This window comes from Zalophus californianus, chromosome 3, assembly GCF_009762305.2.
Source record: "Zalophus californianus isolate mZalCal1 chromosome 3, mZalCal1.pri.v2, whole genome shotgun sequence".
NCBI classification, from domain to species: domain Eukaryota; kingdom Metazoa; phylum Chordata; class Mammalia; order Carnivora; family Otariidae; genus Zalophus; species Zalophus californianus.
Genome location: NC_045597.1, coordinates 33,248,519 through 33,271,156, shown reverse-complemented (window position 1 = coordinate 33,271,156; position 22,638 = coordinate 33,248,519). Strand labels below are relative to the sequence as shown.

Below are 22,638 nucleotides of genomic sequence, written 5' to 3'. Positions count from 1 at the left end.
AAAGAGAATCCCACCAAACCAGATATATGGGACTGTGTGTGGGTGCAACAGTCTCCATCTTGGTATTAAACACCCAGGGACTGAGTTATTCAGTGATCACTATTTTTAATTGTTTTTTAGGCATGGGAAACTGATGGGCTGATGCAGGCTAAGCATAGACTTTAGGTTTTATCTGTGTTCATTCACTGAAAATCAGGAGCTTTTTCTGAGCTCTTTCAAAAGAAGAGCAACGAAAAACATTTATCTCCCCCTGGCGAGGGAACGAACACCTCTCAGATTTACCCATCAGTAGAGCCCATATCATAATAGTCACAATCAGAGATCTAGAGTTCCACCTACTGATGTGAATCATAGCTGTTTCTTTGGTAGGATATGAAGTGGGGGGATCTGAAGATGTCCCAAACATGTTAGGCTTATTAAATAAACCTACAGCTTCTCTTAATGAGACAAGAATCTAGGAAAAATCTGAGAGGAGAAACAGAAGTCCTTTGACATGTTGAGCTCCCTGGTTTTTTCTCTGGGCACAATCAGCTCAGCTGGGTTCATTCTAATCAGCAGATGAGGAGAGAGACATGATCCAAGTACTCTCAAATCTTTAGTCAAGGGGTGCAAAATAAGATGACACGGGATGATTTTAACCCTTGGACAAACTTTTCCTTTTATAGACTGACAGAATTCTGTAAGGGATGTTCATTTTTTGGGCTTGGGAATGTCAGCATGTATGTGTATACTAAAACACACTTGAAACCACGTTTTTCCCAACAATAATTTCTTTAAATAAAATAGTACCAGTGAAGTTTACAATGAAAAACATGAATATGTTCATATTTTATTTCCTCACATTTCAATATACTGTGTGTGATTTATAGAAGTGGAATAGCTTTAAAAAAAAAATTCTGAGAAGGTACCTGATAGAATTATTTCCCCCTGTAATGGATTATATTTAAAGTAACAATGAGTTTGAAGATTTAAAAAAATCTGAAATTATTTCATAAAATTGTGTGCTTACTGGGATTTGAAGTTCAAAAAACTTTGCTAATTTTAGATAGTTGGCAGTCTGAAGATATTAAAGCCACAACATAAAGACAGAAGCTGCCTTTATAGAGGAACATGGGTTTATAGTCGGACAAACTTGAAAATGAGTATGAGCTCTGCAAATTATCAGCTGTAGGACCTCTGGGGATAGAGTAAACGTCTCTAGGCTTTTATTTCTTTATCTGCAGGATAAAAACAGGATCATAGAGCAAATTAAATGAAAACTACATGAGTTTCCATAGTATCTGCCAAAAAGTAGGCTGTCAGTTATGATTCCTTTGTTTCTGCTTTCTTCCTCATCTCTTGTACTGCTCTCTACTGTAATTTAAAAGACATTAATGCAATCATACAGGAGGACATTAGGAGAAACAGGAGGGGGTGTGTTCAAGAAATTCAGAACAAGAAAAATGAAAACAAAATAAAAAAATACCATTCAAGATTGCTGACCCTTTAAAAAAAATGATTTATTTATTTTTGAGAGACAGAGTGATCGAGCATGGGGTAAGGGAGGGAGTGAGGAAAAGAGAGAGAATTCAAGCAGGCTCCACACCCAGCACAGAGCCTGACTCGGGGCTGGATCTCGACCCTGAGATCACGACCTGAGCAGAAACCAAGAGTCGGATGCTTAACTGACCACGCCAAGATTTCTGACCCTTTTTAATCATTAAATGCACTTTTCTAAATTAAGAACCATGATGTTTGAACTAGCAACAAAGTTTGAAATAACAATAGGATATCTAACTTCCTACCATACTTGTTCTTTCAAAGATCATTTACATGAAAATGTGCTAAAGATAATACTCTTCATTTCCAGAAATTCAAGCAGTTTTTAAGAAGGGACCTTCACATGAGCAATACCCAGTTGAGCCTTGAACAACTGGGGTTGGGATGCTGACCCCCTGTGCAGTCAAAAACCCACAGGTAACTTTTGACTCCCCGCAAGCTTAACTACTAATAGCCTCCTGTTGACTGAAAGTCTTATCAATAACATAACCAGTCAATTAATACATATTTTGCATATGTATTACACACCATATCCTTGCAATGAAGTATGATAGAGCAAAGAAAATACGAAGAAAATCATAAGGAAGAGAAAATACATTTCCAGTGTTCTATTATGTTTATCAAAAAAAATCCACATGTAATTGGACCTGCACAATTCAACCCTGGGTTCAAGGGTCAACTGTAATAAAAACAGGGGGAGGAAGACGGTAAAGTATTTTGATTAGCTTAAATGTACTTGACAATGAACCATTTAAAAAGAATACATCCTTTTATCAAGTAGCAAATATCAGGGAAGCTAGCCAAAGCAAAAAATTACTAATGCTACTAATTTTGTTGCTTTTCTTTCCTCTGAGAGTTATAATAAAGATGAGAGAGGGTAGGCGCTTCAGATATGGTGTGAGTTTAACAGTAACATGCATGCACCAATTCTCAAAGGACTGACACTGAGTAACACAGGTATATCTCCTTAGCATCTTCATCTGCTTCCCTCACCCTCTACTCTACCCTTTCCCATTTCGATCTTACTGAAAGTATTATACAGGTTTCCACCACTATCCAAAAGTAGAACGTTCCTATGAAACCTTTCATAAGCCAAAATGGCATAGAGCAAAGACGCAATGACCATTAACTTACATGGAAAAGTTTTTGACCATTCCCAGACCCCCAAAATAACCTCCGAGGCCTTTGTGATGCCGTAGGACACATCTTGCTAATGGAAGCACACAAGAAATTGAGATAAAGCAAGGCTGCTCACAGACACAGCTCAAAGCTCTGGTAGCTTGGTGCTGAGATGCTGGGTGTGGTTCCCGGGGAGGGAACCTGGCGGGCCGCTCTCCCTGCTTAAAGTATGTGCTGCCTCTCGAAGGGCTTACTGCAAAAAATACTGAACACTATTTTTGCTGTTCACCTCTTTTTGTAAAGATGAAAATCCTCTTTGGCTCTCTTTCAGCTAGCAAAAATAGGTGCTAACAGAGGTCTTTCATAAAAACAAAGTGGCATAATGGGAATTTAGGAAAACAGGGGACGCCTGTGTCTAGATCCTTATTCTTTTAGTTTAAGGTTTGTTCCTGGTTACATTGAAATTTCTCTCCGGAGATATTCTCATTCACTTACACTTTAGTTCATATGAAGTTGATTATTCTACTCCCGTTAACAAATGAGAAGTATGAATGTTTGGAATTAGAGAAAAAGAATTAAAAAGGAGGGTCTGGGTAACACAGCCAAACTGTACCTATTAAAAAAAAATATCATTGTTTTGCCTGGAGTGAGAGTTAATTACAATAATTTGCTCTAATCATGCGCCTGTACTTCTCTTTTCCCAAACACTTATTTCATAATTATGTTTGTCAAGTTGTTAAGGGTAATGACCCTATTTTACCACTGGGGGGAAAAAAACCCAGACCAAAACAAAACAGATGTTCTATGAATTGCTGGAAGTTGGCTTTGTCAGAATTACTGAACACATGGTTTCTGACTTGGATAGTATCTGCACAATTAAAACAAGAAAAGGGCAGAGCATGTGTGTGGGCCTCTCTGTGGCTTTTTCCATTATATTTGAATTCACTGATCCTGAGCTGATAAACGATAATCAAGCGAATTAATGAAAATGGTTGAAATGATTAATTCAAGCACAGTTCAGGGACCTCACTATATAAATCTATACACATCAAAGTGACCTCAGGTTGTTGCTCTAGTACCAAGCGATGTTCTTTTTTATTTAAAGACAGGAATATCTGATATCTGGGGGGGGGAGGATGGAATTTTGGCTAACAACTGCATTTCAAATCAAAGGAAACATTTCTTAAACTAAAAAATTAAAAGTTCATTTTAAAAACAAGTAAAATGCGAGGGCATTGCCTGGGTGACACAGTCAGTTAAGCGCCCAACTCTTGATTTCGTTTCAGGTCATGATCTCAGGGTGCTGAGATCCAGCCCTAATGGCAGGCTCCCTGCTCAGCCCTTGCCCTCTCCTTCTTCCCCCCCCAATAAATAAATCTTAAAAAAAAAAAAAGTAACATGCATAACAGGCATTTAGAAAAAAAAAGTATTAGTATATTAAGGTTTATGCTATGTAGATATGCCAATGTCAATAAAGTAAGTTACCTAATTAAAAACTCAAACTATAATGATTATTGACAAGACTATGAACCTGAATGGGAAAGAAGACAAAGAAGAGTATCTACACTTCAGGTTAGCATCTTGTAGAGACAAGTTAAGGACAAGGTAGTTTCATCCATTTCTAGTGTCAATCTTCCCGAATATCCTCCTTCTTCATCTTCCTCTTTTTTTTTTTTTAAAGATTTTATTTACTTATTTGAGAGAGACAGAAAGCATGAGAGGGGAGAGGGTCAGAGGGAGAAGCAGACTCCCCGCTGAGCCAGGAGCCTGATGCAGGACTCGATCCTGGGACTACGGGATCATGACCTGAGCTGAAGGCAGTCACTTAACCAACTGAGCCACCCAGGCACCCCATCTTCCTCTTCTCTTTGATCGACACTTCACTGGTGGCCAATGAATTAAGAGGCCAGCCTTTGAACCCTTCCTAAACCATGACTCCTTTTGCCTTTGATTGGAAAGTCAAATGTGTACTGGTTGCCCAAGGCTTTTAAAGTATGCTACGTCTAATAAACATAAACCTGTGATGTCATTGCCTCTCTACCCATAGACATACTTCTCAATCTGACTCTCTCAAGAGAGTTTTGCAAGTACAGGGGAGAGGTCAACAGGTATCTTCTGAAATCCTCTCATCTTGTATGTGCCAAGCTGATGTTTTACACTTTTATTATTCAATGCATTATTTTATTGATCATAGTACACTGGAATTTTTGATTGTCTGACAGCTTTTGAGTTAATAGAAGGCATCAAGATCCAAAGGCAAACAGGAAAAGAGAAAACAGAAAATCACCAACAGCAATATGTATTAAAGAATCAAGGAGAAACTAAGAGAGGCGCAGAAACGTGCTGACAACTGTATACACTTAAATATAATCCTTGTTAGACACTTGTTAGACAACTGTATACACTTAATAAATATATAATCCTTGTTAGACACTTAAAAAAAAATCTGTACTTAGGTTTAAACCTAAGGGTAAGTTGGGGTAAACCTAAGTACAGAATTTTTTTTTAAGTGTCTAACAAGGATTATATATTTATTTGTCCCAGAATAAAATTTTCCTCAGTGTATTACTGTAAGTTTTGAAATACACCCATATTTAAGAGGTCTCTGCAGAGCATTCTCTTTGCTTCATCTAACACTATCTTCTCACTCGCTGGTGTTTACATACACACACTGCGTCTTGAATGAGACTTAATTAACTATTGATGGGTCCTGGCGTTCTTGGGCTTCCCAGGTGACGGCTCAGTATTCTTTACTAATCGTTTAATGAAAACACTTACATGAATAATGAATCTGGCATTTCCCTAGATACACAGGCAACTTTTGTAAAAGGCAGGCATATGCAGTTATACAAGATACTGTGACTTGAAAATGTTTTCACAAAGCAAGCCAGAGAGGTTAGGCTGAAAATGAGGCTCTAGTTCTTGAGGCTGCTATTAAACGTTTCACATTAAAATACACTATATATTATAAGCACATAATATTAAAAGAAAAAAATAGTTATATTTAAAAAGTTAATATCATTATTTGCTATCTAAGTCCCAAATAAAGTAAACATAATTTAGATTTTTGTAATTATAGTTCCCAACTTTAAAGTTTGAATTAAAAGAAACACACCCACCTGTGTACACACACACACACACACACACACACACACACACTATGCATGTATTATAATGATACAGGAAAACAATATGACTAAAATGTCTCTGAAACCTACTATTCCTCTTAGAATTGAAATTTGTCATCATTTAGTCTAATTTTAAAGATGGATCTTAAGATTTAGGTCACACAAAACCATATTAACTGTGCTGATCACTGAATTAGAGATGAGGTGACTCAGCATGACACCATTTTAAACATGATTTCAGCAACCCCTTTGATTCAATGCCTCTCTTGGCTCAAATGAACATTTGCTTTGGAGAAACTAAGTGACTATAACCAGTTATTTGAACAAAGGAGTGAAAAAATCCTTTTTATAGGTGTTGAAGTGAAAGAATATTATTGGAAACAAACATGACAGGTACTCTTAGGAAAAGATCTGTTTTGGGAGTCAGAAGTCTAAAACTTCGTCTTGCTACTACTTAGTATATGACTTTGCAGGAGTCATTTAACTTCTCTGATTCTGAGTGTCTTCATTTGTACAATTAGAATAACAATATTTGCCACATTTTAATTTCCTAGTTGTCATATAGTATACACTATTACTATAATTATAATACTAATTCTATACTTAAGTGAAGCCTCTATGTGCCAAAACTCTGTGACTTGATTTTTATATCTTATAACTATGTTACATCCATAACAGGGCTATAAGGTAAGTATTCTGATTTTCTTAAAATCTCAGAGTGGTTAAATAACTTGCCAAAAATCACACAACCACTAAGAGCTTAAACGTAAATTTGAATTCAAATGTTTTTGACTCCAAATTTCTTTTTAGATCCTGTTTCCCCTAATATACCATATATATTTGTATTTGTGCACAAACACATATCATATAAATATTATACATGTATTACCTATCGAACATAGAAATGTATTATTCATTTTACATACACACATATGCTTTAAATTCTAAAATGCCATACTAACGTGTGTGTGTGTTGTTTAAAGATTTCAAAGACTAGTGCTCAGAGCAGAGTCAGTACTTAGTCAATATTTGGGAAAAGGAATTAAAATATGGGAAGTGACTAAGATCATTTTGAGTGAACTGCTAACTCATGTGTCAGCAACAGCAGTGGCTATTTAACTCCTACTCTTACATAAGATTATGTTATTAAAAACTATTCCAGAGAAAAAATATACAAAGACTAGCCATAGGTTCAATTCTAGATACAAAATCGACAATGATGGAAAAGCAACTATCTTCGATTAACAAGGATGAAATCTAACTCTATGGTCTGGATAAAAGGAAAGAGAAAAGATCTCTTTAAAAATTACACATGATTCTGATTTTTCAAAGCGGTGAAACATCGTCTTCCAAATTTTAAAATTTCAAAAAAGCTCTTCTGTACTTTCCTATCAAAACAAGATCATAATACTTGCCTTATTTTATTTCTCTTGACTGTTGCATATGAATAATAACAATGTTGATAATAACTGGATGGTGACATTGAAAAAGAACAATATATTTTTTTCAGAGTTAAGAAGAGGTAGGAGGTATTAGGAGAGATGCACAGAAGCCTCAATTCTAATAAAAGCATAGATTTTCAACTATGTAAAATACTTCATGCTTTCCCCTAATCTGCCCCCAAAGAACGTAAGCCTGGATGGAAGGATGCTGACGCGTGAGCCCGTTCCGAGCTAGAAGGACAAGTCCTGGGAACAGGAGGTACTGCTGCTTCCATTACCCACTGAACACCTTGGCGAGTCTTAGTTCATCCTGAGAACATGGTACTTACTCTTGTACTGCTCTGGCTATGGAAAGGGCCGTAGATCCAGTCTCATTAACGCTATCTAAGGTCACATTTGGCAGGTCATCATCGTCACTGTCACTTTTACTTTGTCTGGGAGATAGGCCTCGGGGGTCCATTTGTGCTGGGAAAAAAAGGCATATATAATGAATTAAAATTAGTGTGCAGAAAGTTAACCTTGTCCTGGACCAACATCAAGCACGGCATCTCTCTTCTGTGCCTATCGCGCACATGGACTTCTCTAGAAATCCCAGGAATTTGTGAAAGTGGTGCATTTTATGTACTGAGCATTTACTGACTTTTTCCCCTTGTTCATTTGATTTACAGAACCTCCATCAGCTCTCAACAATTTCAGGGGAGGATTACAGAATAGAAACTATAAAATCCACAACCTTACCAATTCCTGAGTGGTCAGAAACTGATGAGGTAGCTTGTGAGTTACCGTGCAACCCACTGGCTCTTCCTTCTTGTTTCTGCTGCCAGAGTTCTGGCCGTTTCACTGCTCATTAGCACATTCCCTGGAAGGTGGAGAGCCAAGGGAGAGGAGATTTTATCTGCCTACAGCTCTCTTAATAAGCTTAAGGAAGAACAAGGTTTCCAAGACTAGCATGAAGTTTTAGGTATTTTTCATACTTCAGTGGATACAGTCTCACAGTTCATTACGGTTCTAAGTGGAGATCTTAGCACACGAAAATGACAGAAGTAGCAGCATTTTAAATATATGTTTTATGTGCTAGAAAGTGTTCATTCATCTCCATTCCGATTTCATTTTTCAGAAAGGCATTTCCAGATACGATTCTCCTCCCACCGTGAACTTGCCAACAAAGCAAGAAATAGCCTGATGATCTGTGACCCCTGTTGACCGAGACCATCGGATCTTTCCCAATGAAAGGATTACCATCAACATTTAATATGTGAATGCATATTTTTAAAATTTAGATCTAATTTCCATTCCTCCTCTCTATGAACAGTTTTAGCATCCACCGCATCACTGTCTAGGATTTCCATCAGACCTCACCTCAAGCACAAAATAAGCACACCTTCTAAATTAAAAGTCCTGCACAAGCTATGCAATCGCATTATTAAAATATATGACTTCAGCCCCAGCCAGCTGCAGCCAGACTGTTGCTCTTCAAACCTGCCTATGAGAGATTTCTAAAACCACCACTCCTTATAAAGGAAAGCAAAATGCGCTTAAAATCATGGTTACAATGACACCTAGGTACGTTTATAATTTCTTTTTTTTTTTCCTCAAATCATTTTTCTGTTACTGTAAATTGTACATTAGGTAGAGACACTGGGAAATGTTGATATTTCACCATTTTTTTTTTTTACCCACAAAAAGACAATTTCTCGTGATTCTACCTAATACTTATAATATGAACAGAAAAACCTCGAGAGTTCTAACATATTTCTAGCTAAACTTGGTTAGGAAGGAACTTGTATCTGTTGAACCTACTGCCTTAGTGTATTTGACATACATACTGCCTGTAAATATAAACATACCAAAATGTATTTTTAACAAAGGAAGTGCTTCGTAAATGTTAGTTGAAAGAGGAAATAATTCAAATAATCTAAAGCAGTGGTCCTCAACCAAGGAAAAAATTGCCCGCCTTCCCCCAAGAGACATTTGGCAACGTCTGGCTTGTCACAGTCTGATTTGTCATGACTCCAGGGGAAGGGGATGCTCCTGGCATCTAGTGGGCACGAGTCAAAGATGGTGCTAGATATCCTACAATACACAGGATAATCAGTCCCCCAAGACAGAGAATTATCCAGTCTGAAATGCCAAAAGCACCCAAGTTGAGAAACTGTGATGTAGAGATTTAAGAGTCTGGGCATACAAAAGTGTCACATCTTATGACTTTCAGTTGTATAACTACGTTGTAGTTTCAAAGCCACCAGCCAATAAATTAGACTATATATTGGATTATCTATATTTTCTGGCCCTGTCCTCAAATAAAACAAGTCATTGTCGTATGACTCAGCACTCACAACTTCTCCAAAATGCAGCATTCACTTTCTCAAATGCCAGGAATCATGCAGTGACACTCATTAAGAGTTTTTTTGAATGTTGTCCTTGTCTGACACAAAACACTATTTTCCATCCCATCTCTAAAGAAGATTCCCTAGAAGACGGATGTTGGAGAAACACTTTGTAGAGGAAAGTAACCAGGTCCACAAGCATCTGATAACAGAGAGCTACTTAAGCATGCAGTCACTCTAAAGACACTGGAAGCACCCAATCATTTAAGATTTATTTTGACTGCAGGAAAGAGCAACTCACTCAGGCCAACTTCTATTAAACAGAATGTGCTGGAAAGATGCTGAGCAGCTCACAGAATGGAAGGTAAAGAGGAACACCTATCACTCAAGTAGCACAACACACAGGGCTGATATAGGCATTTCAGCCAGGAATTCATAGATAGCTTCTTTTTGGGCAACCCTATTGTAGAATGATTTGTGTGACAGTCATTCATGACTACTCAAATCCTGCCAAAAAAATGAGTATCAGATCTATCTAGGCTTCCAAATCACATATTGTGTGGTGTTACACATGCCTGTAAATGTCAGCAACTTAACATTTAAAGTTGTTGAAACATCATGCACTAGGACTCCTTTGCCAAGACACTACATTAACAAACAGCTAAAGAACAGAGACTGTCTTAGCGGTCCCATTTTGTCCAAGAGAACTGGAGCTTTCAGGGATAAGTAACAGAACTCAGGGAAGACACAGGCAGTTAACCAATAAGCAACCTGGCTCTGAGAGCTAAAGTCTAATTGTAATCCTGATTCCAAATAACTGGTGGGAGAGTTGATCATCTAAATTATGTTATGTTTATATCTTAATGAAAGTTTAAAATATGTTAAATAGGATATCTTTTTTGATGTACTTTTCAGGAACATCATAATTGAGGATTTCTTTCCAATATTTTCAATAAATATTATGAAATACATCTGCTACCATCATGCTGGGAAACTCTTTTTACCCATACCTTCAGCCAAGCTGAGGAAGTAATTAGAGAGGCTTTTTAAAATCTGCATTGCTGATTAGGTCAGATGATTAGCTTATCTACATACTTGCATAATTCTACTCTATTTTTATTAAATGTGGGATAGGAACATCTACTCTAGTTAACCTCCATTAGTCTTTGAGTTCCTCAGTCATTTCAGAAGCACTGATTCTCTGGGGGCGCCCATTCAGAGAAAATAGAACTAAAAACATCATCTACTTCGCGAAAGTAAGAGAGCAGCAAATCACATATAAGCATCTGAAAAGAATTTACATTTGAGATATTGTTCCTTTTGAATGAGAAAGGGGAAAGGGATGAGATAGCTTTGGGTATCTGGGGCAGGGGGGATGGTACTCTGTGAGTTTCATTCCGTGTGACAAAATCCCTGCTGAAGGTAACTGCAGAACCCTAACAGCTGCAGTTGAACACATTTACTCTAATTTTCAAATATGTACCTACAATAAACTGTTCCTGCAAAGTTCCCTACAATGAATCATGTCTCCAGCTATCCATCCATGCCCTCATGTGGCTGCGTCCCAGGACAACTCCGGACCTGGCTAGATGATGACGTGGCCAGTGGACCACCAGCAAACATGACACAAAGCAAAAGCTTGAAAAGCACTTGCATATTGGGTTTCCCCTCAATCAGTTACTGTTTTTAGAACCTCGCCACCGAGTGAAGGAACCCAAGAAAGCCTAAAATACATGCTGCTCTGCTGGCAGCCAACCCCAACTGAGGTAAGTGACTCATTTTAGAATGACCAGTCACCTTCCAGCCACCAGATGATTGCAGCCCTGTGAGTGACCACAGTGAGACTAGCATGAGAACTCCCTGGCTAAACCCATCCCCAATTTTTGACTCACAGAACTGTAAGCAAATAAAACAGTTACCATATCGCTCTACCAGATTTGGGGATGATTTGTTCTGCGGCAATACAAAATCAGTGCACTCTCCCAGATCCTTTCAGAGATTTTGGGCAATGATGTGGAAAACTGCTACAATTACAGTCAGCCTATCACACTCCATTCTATTCTCCTCCCAAGAGGCAACCCGACCTTAAGCAGCATAAATTTAAGCGGGCCATTAATACAAATAGGGAAAAAGTCACATATCATATCCTGTATTATTTACTTCTCCAACCAAAATACTCACAATGTATTTACAGTTATTTTCGCTTTAGAGGCACCTTTCTTTGATCCTTGACCGCCTCAGGCAGGCTTCTCCTGGAAGGGGCCAACACTGGTATTACTGCTCGGGTGAACGAAGCTTTTCTATCCCTTTTCTCAAGCTTGTAGTGGATAGGAGGCTCATATGGGTGGATCTTTCACTCAAAGCCAGATTTCGTATGTTTGCCTCTCTTCAACTCACAAGGCATTTAAACTTTACTTTACTCTGCCTCACACTAACAGCAAACTGACACAAGACACAGCGGCACCCATGTCCATTCGCACCTCTCCCACCTCAGCCTGGGTGCTGTCAAGAGATTAAAGGCTCGATGTTACATAGAAATAAACTGGCCCATTCAGCTATTCTTCAAGGACAGGAAGTCCTTTCATAGGTCACCATAGTAAAAGCAAACAACGTAACAGAGACTTTAAGACTACCATGTCCTAACCAGAAGGGCTCACAGAAGGGTTTGTGCAGTCCCTTTCACCGTGGCTCATTGGGGGGGGAGGGGAGAGGGGCGTCTGTGGTTTGAAGGGCACGAGGCAGCTGGTGGGCAGAGGCTGCGTGCTGCCAGCCTTTCTTTTCCCCTCAGCCTGATGGGCTGCCTGCTACCTGCAGATGCCCTCACTGTCCACCCTACCAAGGCTGAAGCACGTCCCAGTTAAAGAAACACTGGCTTCCAGGAGAGCTGTTGCTTTTCTTCCAGCAAGAGCAGTGCGAGAATGGGGAGTAGTGGGGAGAGCGAAAAGGAGTATACAGTGCTGGGGGGTGGGGAGAATGTGCAGGGGGAACACGCACAGCATTATAGCGTGGAAGAGTCCTCTTCCAGCACCTTCTAGGCAGGAATTGCTCTAAAAACCACAGCTGCCATGTTTCTTGAAGATAAAGATGGAGCTTTGGCTTCAGAGACATGGGTGGGAAGTCTGGTCCTGTGCTGTCACCGGCAGCCGTCTGACCTTGGGCAATAGATCTCCCACCTCTCCTCCTCTGTCTCTTCCTTGCCATGGCAGTTTTGAGGAGTGAATGCGACAAGCCACTCAAAGCGCTTATCACCCCGCCGGTGCTGAGGAGCGCATCACCATTCGGTTGCACCCCGGCAGTAAATTCGGTGCCGATCCGACCATCCCTTATCTGACACCACCGCTAAATCACTTCCCATCTCCTGGGCTGTTCAAATGAGGCAGTTTTCGTTTTAAATGTACCTAAACTAAAAATACCATCACCGAGGCAGAATATATATTGGATAATATATAAAACCGCTACTCCCCTTGATCCAAACACTCATTTATATATTCAGCCAACAGATATTTATTGGACACCTATGAGGAATCAAGCACTCTTCTGGGTGCTGTGGAGAGAGCCGTGAACAAGGCAGATAAAAATTCATGCTTTCACCCTGGGGGGAGAAAGACAATAAAAAATAAACAAGGAAAACATATACTCAGTCAGATAATGAGAAGTGCCACGGAGAAGAATAAAGTGGGGACGTGGGGGGGGCTGCTGGGGGCTGCTGAGAGGACGGTGGACAGTTCTGGAGAGGTGGCCAGGAAGGCGTCACGGAGAAAATGATAGCTGAGCGAGGACCTGAAGAGGCTGGGGGTGCGGTGGGGTGGGGGACTGGAGAGGTGGGTGCATTTGGGTGCATTCCAGGCAGAGCAAACAGCAGGGATAGTAACTCCAACATGGTAAAGGCTGTTAGGTGCCTAAGGACCCACAAGGAGGCTGTTCCACTGCTGGAGCTGAACATGGGGACAGCAAAAGGGATGAGGCCAGACAGAGGAAGGTGTGCGCGGTACACGTAAAGATTCTGAGTTTTGCTCAGAGTGGGAAGGAAAGCCATGTGAGAAGAATCAGCCCAGCTCCTGAGCCTGAAGCCCAGCGGGGGATCCAGCTAGAGGTGCATGCATGAGAAACATCAGTGACATTAACATTCTCTGAACATCTCACTAGCCTGTTTTCTCCTTGGCCACCTCATGCTGGCTGCGCATACAGCCATCAGTTAAAACTCAGGGCATTATCACCTGAAGACCTGCGAGGTATGTTCTCTGTAATACAGTCGTACAAATGATATCCTGACCTCCTTTGCTTTCAGAACATCAATTGTTCAAATAGATGCCTGATTTTTCTAGCCTATCGAGATCTGTGATGAGAGAAAAACTCATTAGTAAACAAAGTTTAACTCAGAGTAGGTTGAACTCCAAGATTAGGTCCCATGTTGCCTCCTGAAGTTTCAACTAAAATCTGTTTCTTACTTTCTTTACTTTTGCTACTGCTAATGAAACTGTATGCTTTATACTGTGGCAACTCTGATTGTCTACAGAATCCCAAATGCAGATTTAAAAATGTAATCAATTATGTAAATCCTGGGATGTTGGTACTGTGTAGATCTAATAGGCAATTTATTCATTTTTTTCCCAATTCCGATCTGCACACTTGACAGTGTAATGGCTTCTGCTCCCATTATATTAAAAAATAACCTCATAATGTTCTTATAATTCTCTAGTGCAAGTACCGCGTCGCAGTTATAATGCTACTGGACCTCTCCACAGCTTTCGAGACTGCTGATTATCTCTCTTCATTTTCACGTCCAGCCTCGTAAAATTCTCTCCTCCCTTGGTTTCCGGATGGGCACCTTACAGTCTGTGGGCCTTGTCACTGTTTTTGCAAATAAAGTTTTATTCAGCCACGCTCATTTGTTGTATCTCTGGCGGCCCTTTAGAGAAAGCATTTACTGACTCTACGGTACACTAATTTTCTTGGGTCAGTCGGTCCCTCCCTCACCCCTCTCCCCCCACCACCCTCCCTCTCTCCTTCCCCTACATCCTTCCCTCCCTCCCTTGCTTTGACCTTTCTTTTCATCTCCTCTTTCTGCACACATCTAAAATTTCCTTTTCCCCTTAAGCTTCCACTACTTAGCCTCTTCTGCCTCTTTTTCAGTGGTGAGCTTGTCATTAATTCCACACAGTCCCAACAATTCCTACAGTCTCAGTGACTATCTCAGAGGAAATGAATACCAAATTTGTGTTCCCAGCTCCGATCCCTCCCCTAAACTCCAAGTCTCCTATTTCTGGCATCCTGGTCCACCTGAATGTTCCAAAGTCATTTCAGACCAAGTGTTACTCTTCTCTAGAGTCTGGATTTTACCCATCATTTCCCTGGTCACCCAGATTCAAAACTCTCATTCATTTCATTTGTACCCCTTAGCTGAGTACAAATCACCAATGAATTGCTATTGCTTTAACCCCACAATTTTTCTGGAACTCCTTCTTTCCCCCTTTCATACTACTTCTCAATGAACTTTCTCAAGGCACTGGCTACATACATTTGTCTCACAGAGCATTTCTCCAGTAACTGAATGGATGCAGGGCTTTCCTCAAAAGATTCCTTATTTAAAAACCTTGAGTTTTTCCCACCATCTAACAAATAAGGTTCAACAGCCCTCTTCCAATTATTCCAGGATTCATTTTTCATTTGGAACTCTGATAAGTCTTACCCTCAAGGCTACTTCCTTAAGCCAGCTGTATCGGGCTAGTCCCTTCCACGCCCACTTTCGTCAACGAGAATCTACATTTCCTAAAGAACGATACTTTGCTTCATGAAGCTTCCTTTCATTTTCTAATGAAACACAAACTTTTATTTTCAAAAAATACCCATATTTTGTATTTATGTATTTTTATGGCACCGTGCACTTTCCATTTTGAGTTATACTTAAGCATATATTTACTTTATATACCTTATGATTCTGTCTACTCCTTGAGAGGAGAGCCATAGCAATTATACTCTCGTACACAGTATAATACAGTATTGGATGATGAAGATGATGGTAATAAATGCAGGTCTCTGTTTGAAATGGTCACAGTGGTTCTCAGTTGGCAAACGATTCTGCAATATAATGATGAAAGCGCCTAGATCACAATTTATTTTAAAAATCACATTCTGGCTTATATTGTGTTCACTGGAAGCATGTCTTAGAGCACAAAAGGTCTTTGTGATTAAAGAGTTCATAAAATTTTCCATTAATAAGTGGGCTTTTACACTCTGCTTGGTAACCTTATACAACTCTCCAGAGTCAGCTAAGAGCCTTGAACTCTAGGAACCCTCTGAGATATGACTACACCACTATTTCCTGTTCCTTTCCATTTTGTCAATTCATTACAACTGCTCAAAACCCAAGCCAACCAGCCCCAATTGATTTATTCAAAAGTGAATCCACTTTAAGCAGAGATCATTTTAAATACTTAATAATAAAGTGATTTTGTGGTGAGTGCATATGGTAAATAATGAAATCACCAAACTCATTTTCATGTGTAATGCAGAGAGATGATTTTAGACATTAATCCATGGCCTTTTAATTCACTTTTCTTATTTCACTTGGTCTTTTTTTGCACTGTGTTTTCTGGTTCCTAGACTGGATAAAATGGAATCTTTCAAGACATAGATTGACATCTGCTATAATAATTTTAAAGGACCACTGAATCATGATCCTTATCTTAGGTGCGGTGGCACTCGGCAAACAAAAAAGTTGGCCTGAAGAACTACTGGGGGCCATTTAGAATAAATGTTGCTGTTGCCCTCCTCCCTCTTCAAATAATTTGCTCTCCATGCCTCATTTTAGAATATACTTAAACCAGTTAAATTAAAAGTCATAATACGTAAAAGTGATTTCATCTGTCCTCTTAGAGATATGCAGTAGACCCTTGGAATTCTTGAAGATATGTTCTAAGACCATAAAAAAGTCCTCACATTTGTGAATTATGCTTTTTTTTAAGATTTTATTTATTTATTCATGAGAGACAGAGAGAGAGAGAGAGAGAGAGGCAGAGGGAGAAGCAGGCTCCTGGCTGAGCAGGGAGCCCGATGTGGGACTCGATCCCAGAACCCTGGTATCATGACCTGAGCTGAAGGCAGACGCTTAACCATGTGAGCCACCCAGGCGCCCACATTTGTGAATTACGTACACATGCCACTGAATCTCTTTATAGCTTTCAAGGCCTCTCATTATCTCTTTTCATGGCCACTTCCAGCCTCTTCTTAAGATTTTCTCTGTCTTGGCTGCAGGAACATGCACACTTGTCCTCACACCCTATAACACATTTCCATCTGGAGGTATATATTTCTTGTGCACATCCTCACATCACATTAAAAAAAGTTTATGAAAGTTTTCTTTCTCATTTGATGGGTAATTGACACACACCCCCCCACACACCCTGGCCCACAAACAACTCGCAAGTGTTACTGTGTGGGGCTCAAGCAGAGGGCATGAAGCAACACTGAGATGGATCCTGTAGTTTGGAGGCTCAGACTCTCATCTTGTAACTAAGCAAAATACTTGTACTACATACCAGACTTCTGAGGGAATCTTGAGAAACACAAAAATCTTAGATGTTATACCTGTGAATGCCAGTGTCTACTGTGGTAAAATCATGGAAGGTAAATTTTCTTTATGAGGGCAAAAGTAGGTGCTGACTCTTCTCTTTCCAATGTATTGCTTTGCGTCATCCTAACTGGAGCAAGTAAGTATTCAAAAATGACCTGTACACATCTTTGGGCCAAAAAGCAAGTATTGCTACATTTTTTCCTCTGTTTCAACCCAGGTTGAAGGATGTGCCGGTTCATGTCCTAATTTTATGCAAACTCCAAAGAGAGAAATTTGCTTTGTAAAATTGGATTCAAGGTGTTTTCCATACCAAGTCTATGTTTGGGATGCTTTTGTAAGAAATGATAATTCTGTTCGTTTCCCTCAATTCCTAAGAAGCATGCATTCTCTGTTTTCTGGCTTGTTTTTAAAGAGACATTATTTTGATACTTTGATACCCTTCCCCTTGAGATGATAAATTACCTAGTCTCTGAGAATGCTGGTGAGAGCCCTACACCTGGAAATGGAATCATACTTCCTTTGGCTTCAGGTACATCTGTGACATGGGGGCTCCTTTGCTCAGACTCCTTCCTGAGCTCAGAGATGCAAGCCTCGGACATAGGTTAGGTAAGGAACCCTTACAGGCAGGTGGTGAAGTCTGCAGAAATTACTCTGGAAGAAGGAGGCCAAAGCTGTAATTCTGCCTAGAGATAGGCCAGGCGGCACGAGTATTTCAAGAACACTATATATTATATGCTATATTGAGAGAGGGCATAGGAAGCACACACTAGTCTTTTTGGCTTTCTTAACTTTAAACTGGGTTTACAACAAACTTCTCTATGAAAGCCCACCTAGGTTCTGTGAGAAGAGACAGTTTCTGAAGGTAAGGGCTATCATGGAGAGTGAGGTCTTGGGTTTTCCTAAGGCAAATGTCTGGTAGATTAGGTGATGCTTGAGGTCAGTATATTTAGGTGTTAAACACAAAGTTTGATATTGTTTTCTATGAACATGGTAATAAAGAAAAATAGATTTTTTTAAATTGGTAAAAAACCGGTAACATTTATGTTTGGAATACTTCTAAAATTTATAACTCTCTAATAATATGCATTCTGAACATCATTTATGCTCATTTCCTTAACCAAAGCTGCCAAGTCACCTCCTCAGCACTAAGTCTGAGCTGTCCCTGAGGCGAAGCAGGGATCTGAGAGGCCAGGATGGTTTGTTATAATCCATGCAAGTTCACATGCTAATGAGAAAGATCTTCCTTGGTGTCTACCACATTTATACTATCAATTAAATGAGATGTCAGGGGTCAAATTAACTCTTCAGCATTTATATTCCCTTTTCTGTTTCAACCACCCAAATCCTGAAAATGTTTTCTTTCCACTGTCTCTCACACCCAACAATGCTTGATGTGAAAGATAAAATATGAACAGCCATTCAACACATGATTCGGTATTTTCTTTCTCATAAACTTGCTTATAAATTGAGGTAAATTATTTATAGCTTTTCTTTCATGTCATTTTTATTTAAAAAAAAATCTCCCACATATATGGAATTTGACATCTATTTATTCTCCCAAAAGATTTAAAAAAAAACCTTAACATTTGCAGTATTTCTTTCAGGTCATTAAAAAAAGTAAAATATTACCAAAAAAGCTGTTTTTTATTTTGTTTTATTTTACTACTGTTTCCTTCTTCCATAGTATCCTGGTGCATTTAAGTTTTTATGCTTTAACTACATATGTATCAATGAACAATGAATACAGTTTTGCTCTTTTAAAAACGGTATGTAAGATCATATTCTACAGTTTATTTTCGCTTAACATTAGAGATTTATTTACATTCTTTCATTTAAAATTTTTCTAAAGTCTAAAGTCATTCTGTGTATCTATTCTCCTCTCAAATACAAGGAGGACTTAGCTAGCATGTGATAACCACCCAAGGAACATTCCCACCTTCCCCATGTTCTTTTTCATTATAGTTCAGAATTTTGATTCATGTTTCACCACCAAGAGTTAAAATTTATTTCCTTTTGCAGGTATTTATCTACACTTTTTTTAAAGATTTGAGAGAAGGAGAGAGCCGTGTGCGCATGTGAACAAGCAAGCACAAGTGGGGGGAGGGGCAGATGGAGAGGGAGAGAGAGAATCCTCAAGCAGACTCCCCAGTGAGTGTGGAGCCTGATGCAGGGCTGGATCCCAGGACCCTGACATCACGACCTGAGCTGAAATCAAGAGTCAGCTGTTCAACCACCTGAGCCACCCACATGCCCCTACCTATACTTTTAAAACCAGTTCTAAGCTCACCTTTCCATTTGGGTTTTTTTTTTTTCAAAGCATATTCTTTAGATCGTTCAGAAACTTTGTGTGGGTGGTAAGCTCTTAGACAGTATATACCTGAAATAAATTTTATCTTACTGTTGATTGAATTTAGCTGAGAACAGAATTCTAACATCCCTCATTCTGTCCTCTGAAAGGACTACTCTTTTGCTTTCTGGCATTTCTTATTGTTGACAGTCTTTGCTCTTCTTTAATTCTCTTGTAGATAGCTGTTGAGATTTTTCTTTATGACTCATGCCTGACAATTTCACTGCTGTGTGTCTAGATGTGGGTTTATTTTTACTGATTCATCTATATTCTAAGATTCATGGCTTCCCTAATTTTCCAAAATTCTCAGACATTTCTCTGAATATTGCTTCTCTGAATAACACATTCTATCTACTCCTATTTTATAGCTGTCCTTTCAGATAAATTTTGGAACACGTCAATTCATGTCTCACATCTTTTCTTCTATGTTTTTGTCAATTTTTCCACTTTACACTGTTTTCTGGGTAAAATTCTCAGTACTGTCTTTTAAGTCATACATTCTTCCAATAGACTTTCTCAACATGTGGCAGTTGCCAAAACAAGAACTTGGGAACCATCTCTATTTATTTTCTCCTTTGTCCTTGACGTCCATTTGGGCAACAAGTTCTGTCCATCAGATTTCCATTCCTACAGCCTCTGCACCGGCCTTTAGGAATTCTCGCCTGCTTCCTATGATAACCCACCAACTTACAAGCTTTCTCTGTCTCCCTGTAGCATTCACTTAATACAGATTTGGCACACAAGAACTCCACCAGAATGCACTGTGTTCTTTCATATTTCTAGGATTTCGCACCTTTTTAAAATAATTGCCTTTCCTCCTATCTATGTGGATAATGCAAGTAAACAGTTTCCTGTGAGAAACATCCTTTTCCTGAAATCATCACCACCCCCTCCCAAACAATGAGCTTTGTGCTCTTTCCTTTGTGACCTACCTCTGTGGGTCTACACTTATTTGTGTTATAGAACGCTTCTCATAAAAGTTGCTTTGCCTCCTCCATTCACTCAACTATGAGCTTCTTCTGGGCATCATCTGTGCATTGTACAGATGATGGCTGAATCATAAATGTGCACTGAATCAAATGGATAAGTAAATAAAAAAGGAAAACACTGGGTAATTAAGGCAAAGGGTAAGAAAATGAGGCTTAAATTTTTTTAAATAAAAATATTTCAAATGTTCTTAGTACTGTTCAGTACCAGTACTGGCGTTCAAGGTTTTTTGGGTTTTTTTGTTTTTTTTTTTTTGTTTTGATAAAAGAAAAAGAAAGCAGAAAGAAAACAAACGGGTGCTATAATCATCCTATTTGTTTAAATATTAAATATGAAAAATTTTCCCCATTTAAATGGTATAACATAGGGAAGAAGTTTATAATAAGTCAACTAATTTCATTTAGTTTATAAAGTACGGCAGTCTCTAGGTAGTATCATTTTTAAAATGTGAATATATACGAATACATGTCTCTGTGCATGTTCATGTGTGTATTTATATATCCACGCATAAATAAGGTACAGTACCAAGCTATTCTTTGAGCATCCTCTAACATGCCCAGATAACAGATGGCCACGGCAGCTCGTACCTTACAAAAATGCAAGATCTCTCTAAACAAGCCACCCACTGGCTAAATAGTAATAATATGACTGATGTGTTCCTTACATCTCCTCTGGAATAAGATATGGGATGAGTAATCTTATCAAGTAGAATATGAGTCTGTGATGGCTTGTGCTTGCTGTAAGGATAATTTTACTATCGATGTTTATCATAATTAGAAATACAGAGCCCAACACTGAAAAATAGCTATAAACCATTCAATGGCTCATTTAGACTTATAAACTGAAAAAGCTGTAATCTTCCGTTTCTATCAGGTATGCAAAACTATACAGTCAAAACTGATTTAAGTTACAGTTGAAAGGGGGTTTATTTTTCAGGAGGAGGGGCCTGTGATGATGATTACTATAAAAAAATGATCACAAGTGGCCAAGGAAGGAAAGAAAGGGCACTGTTAGCAGTTATTTTACTTGCAAGGTGGATAATGAGATAATAAAACACGTAACTGGAAGTTATACTACCTTGATTACTGTGGATTGTACCAATGGGCACAACAATGCCATTAAGCAAGCAGTGCCTCACCAGCTAGTGCTCATTTGTAGGATGATAAATAAATTGATTCGATTCCATTATAACCATGACTTTGAGAACATGTTGGAAAATATCTGCTATCCCGTATCACGATGCCAATCATTTTAGACAGCATACACAGTATTTTACTCTTTGATAAACCTAAGAACACGAGAACTACAAAAACACAGAAAAGGTACTATTTGAGACTCTGAAGAGAAACGAAAACTGGAAAATGTCAGATCTTACTACGAAGCTATTCTCTGTAACCGAACACACATTTTATGGAATTTATTTTCCAATTTTAAAGAAGGCATTTTGGAACATCTGCTATATAAGCTAGGATAATTCTAAAACTGTAATGTTATAATGATTATTAGCTATTGGCTAGTGCTCAGAATTTTATTGAACTCATTAATCTAAGAAAAATAAATATAATTATAACAGTGATAATAAATGCTGGCTGTATTTTCCACTTGTGTTCTTCAGAAAATAACCACTACCCAAATGAGGGAAGATAGAACAGGCATGTCTGTGTTGTATAGGTCTGTCAAACCAATTCTTGGCTCAAGAGAGCTCCAGGCAGAGACCAGATATGTCTAAAAATGACATAGATGTCGATCCCTGAAACTCAGTGAACCACACTATGACAAAATTTCCCTACACCTAGAAATGTTAACCTACAGCTCGAGGCTGTTTTTAATGTTGCAAGATGCTGGAGAAATCGAAATACATAATACGGTACCATAAAGCCGATATTTAGCAACATGGAATTACTTCATGCAATTTACAGATAGACAGATATATATATATAAATTTCATATATAACAAATTTTAAACCTTGACAAAAAATAAAATGATTTAAAAATACAATATATCTAATTTGAAGAAATCTGGAATTGGATTAATACTGACAAATTTTCTACATAACTAAGGCACACCCCTTTAAGCATCAAGTCTAAGTATGGCAAATAGCTTTAGAGTATTAAGAAATTTTGATTTTATTAAAGGCTCTATCACTAAGAAGCTGTGCCCTTATAAGGAGTGGAG

General features: G+C 38.7%; 1 protein-coding gene across 7 annotated transcripts in view; it reads right to left on the bottom strand.

Annotated features, from left to right (window-relative positions):
• KLF12 (Kruppel like factor 12) overlaps nucleotides 1-22,638 on the bottom strand; it is a 518,537-nt gene that overhangs the window by 103,829 nt on the left and 392,070 nt on the right. For all 7 annotated transcript variants that reach the window (XM_027589983.2, XM_027589986.2, XM_027589987.2 and 4 more), the window contains one exon: nucleotides 7,558-7,693. In XM_027589983.2, coding sequence (XP_027445784.1) covers nucleotides 7,558-7,693 — 136 coding nt within the window. The remainder of the gene's footprint in view (nucleotides 1-7,557; nucleotides 7,694-22,638) is intronic.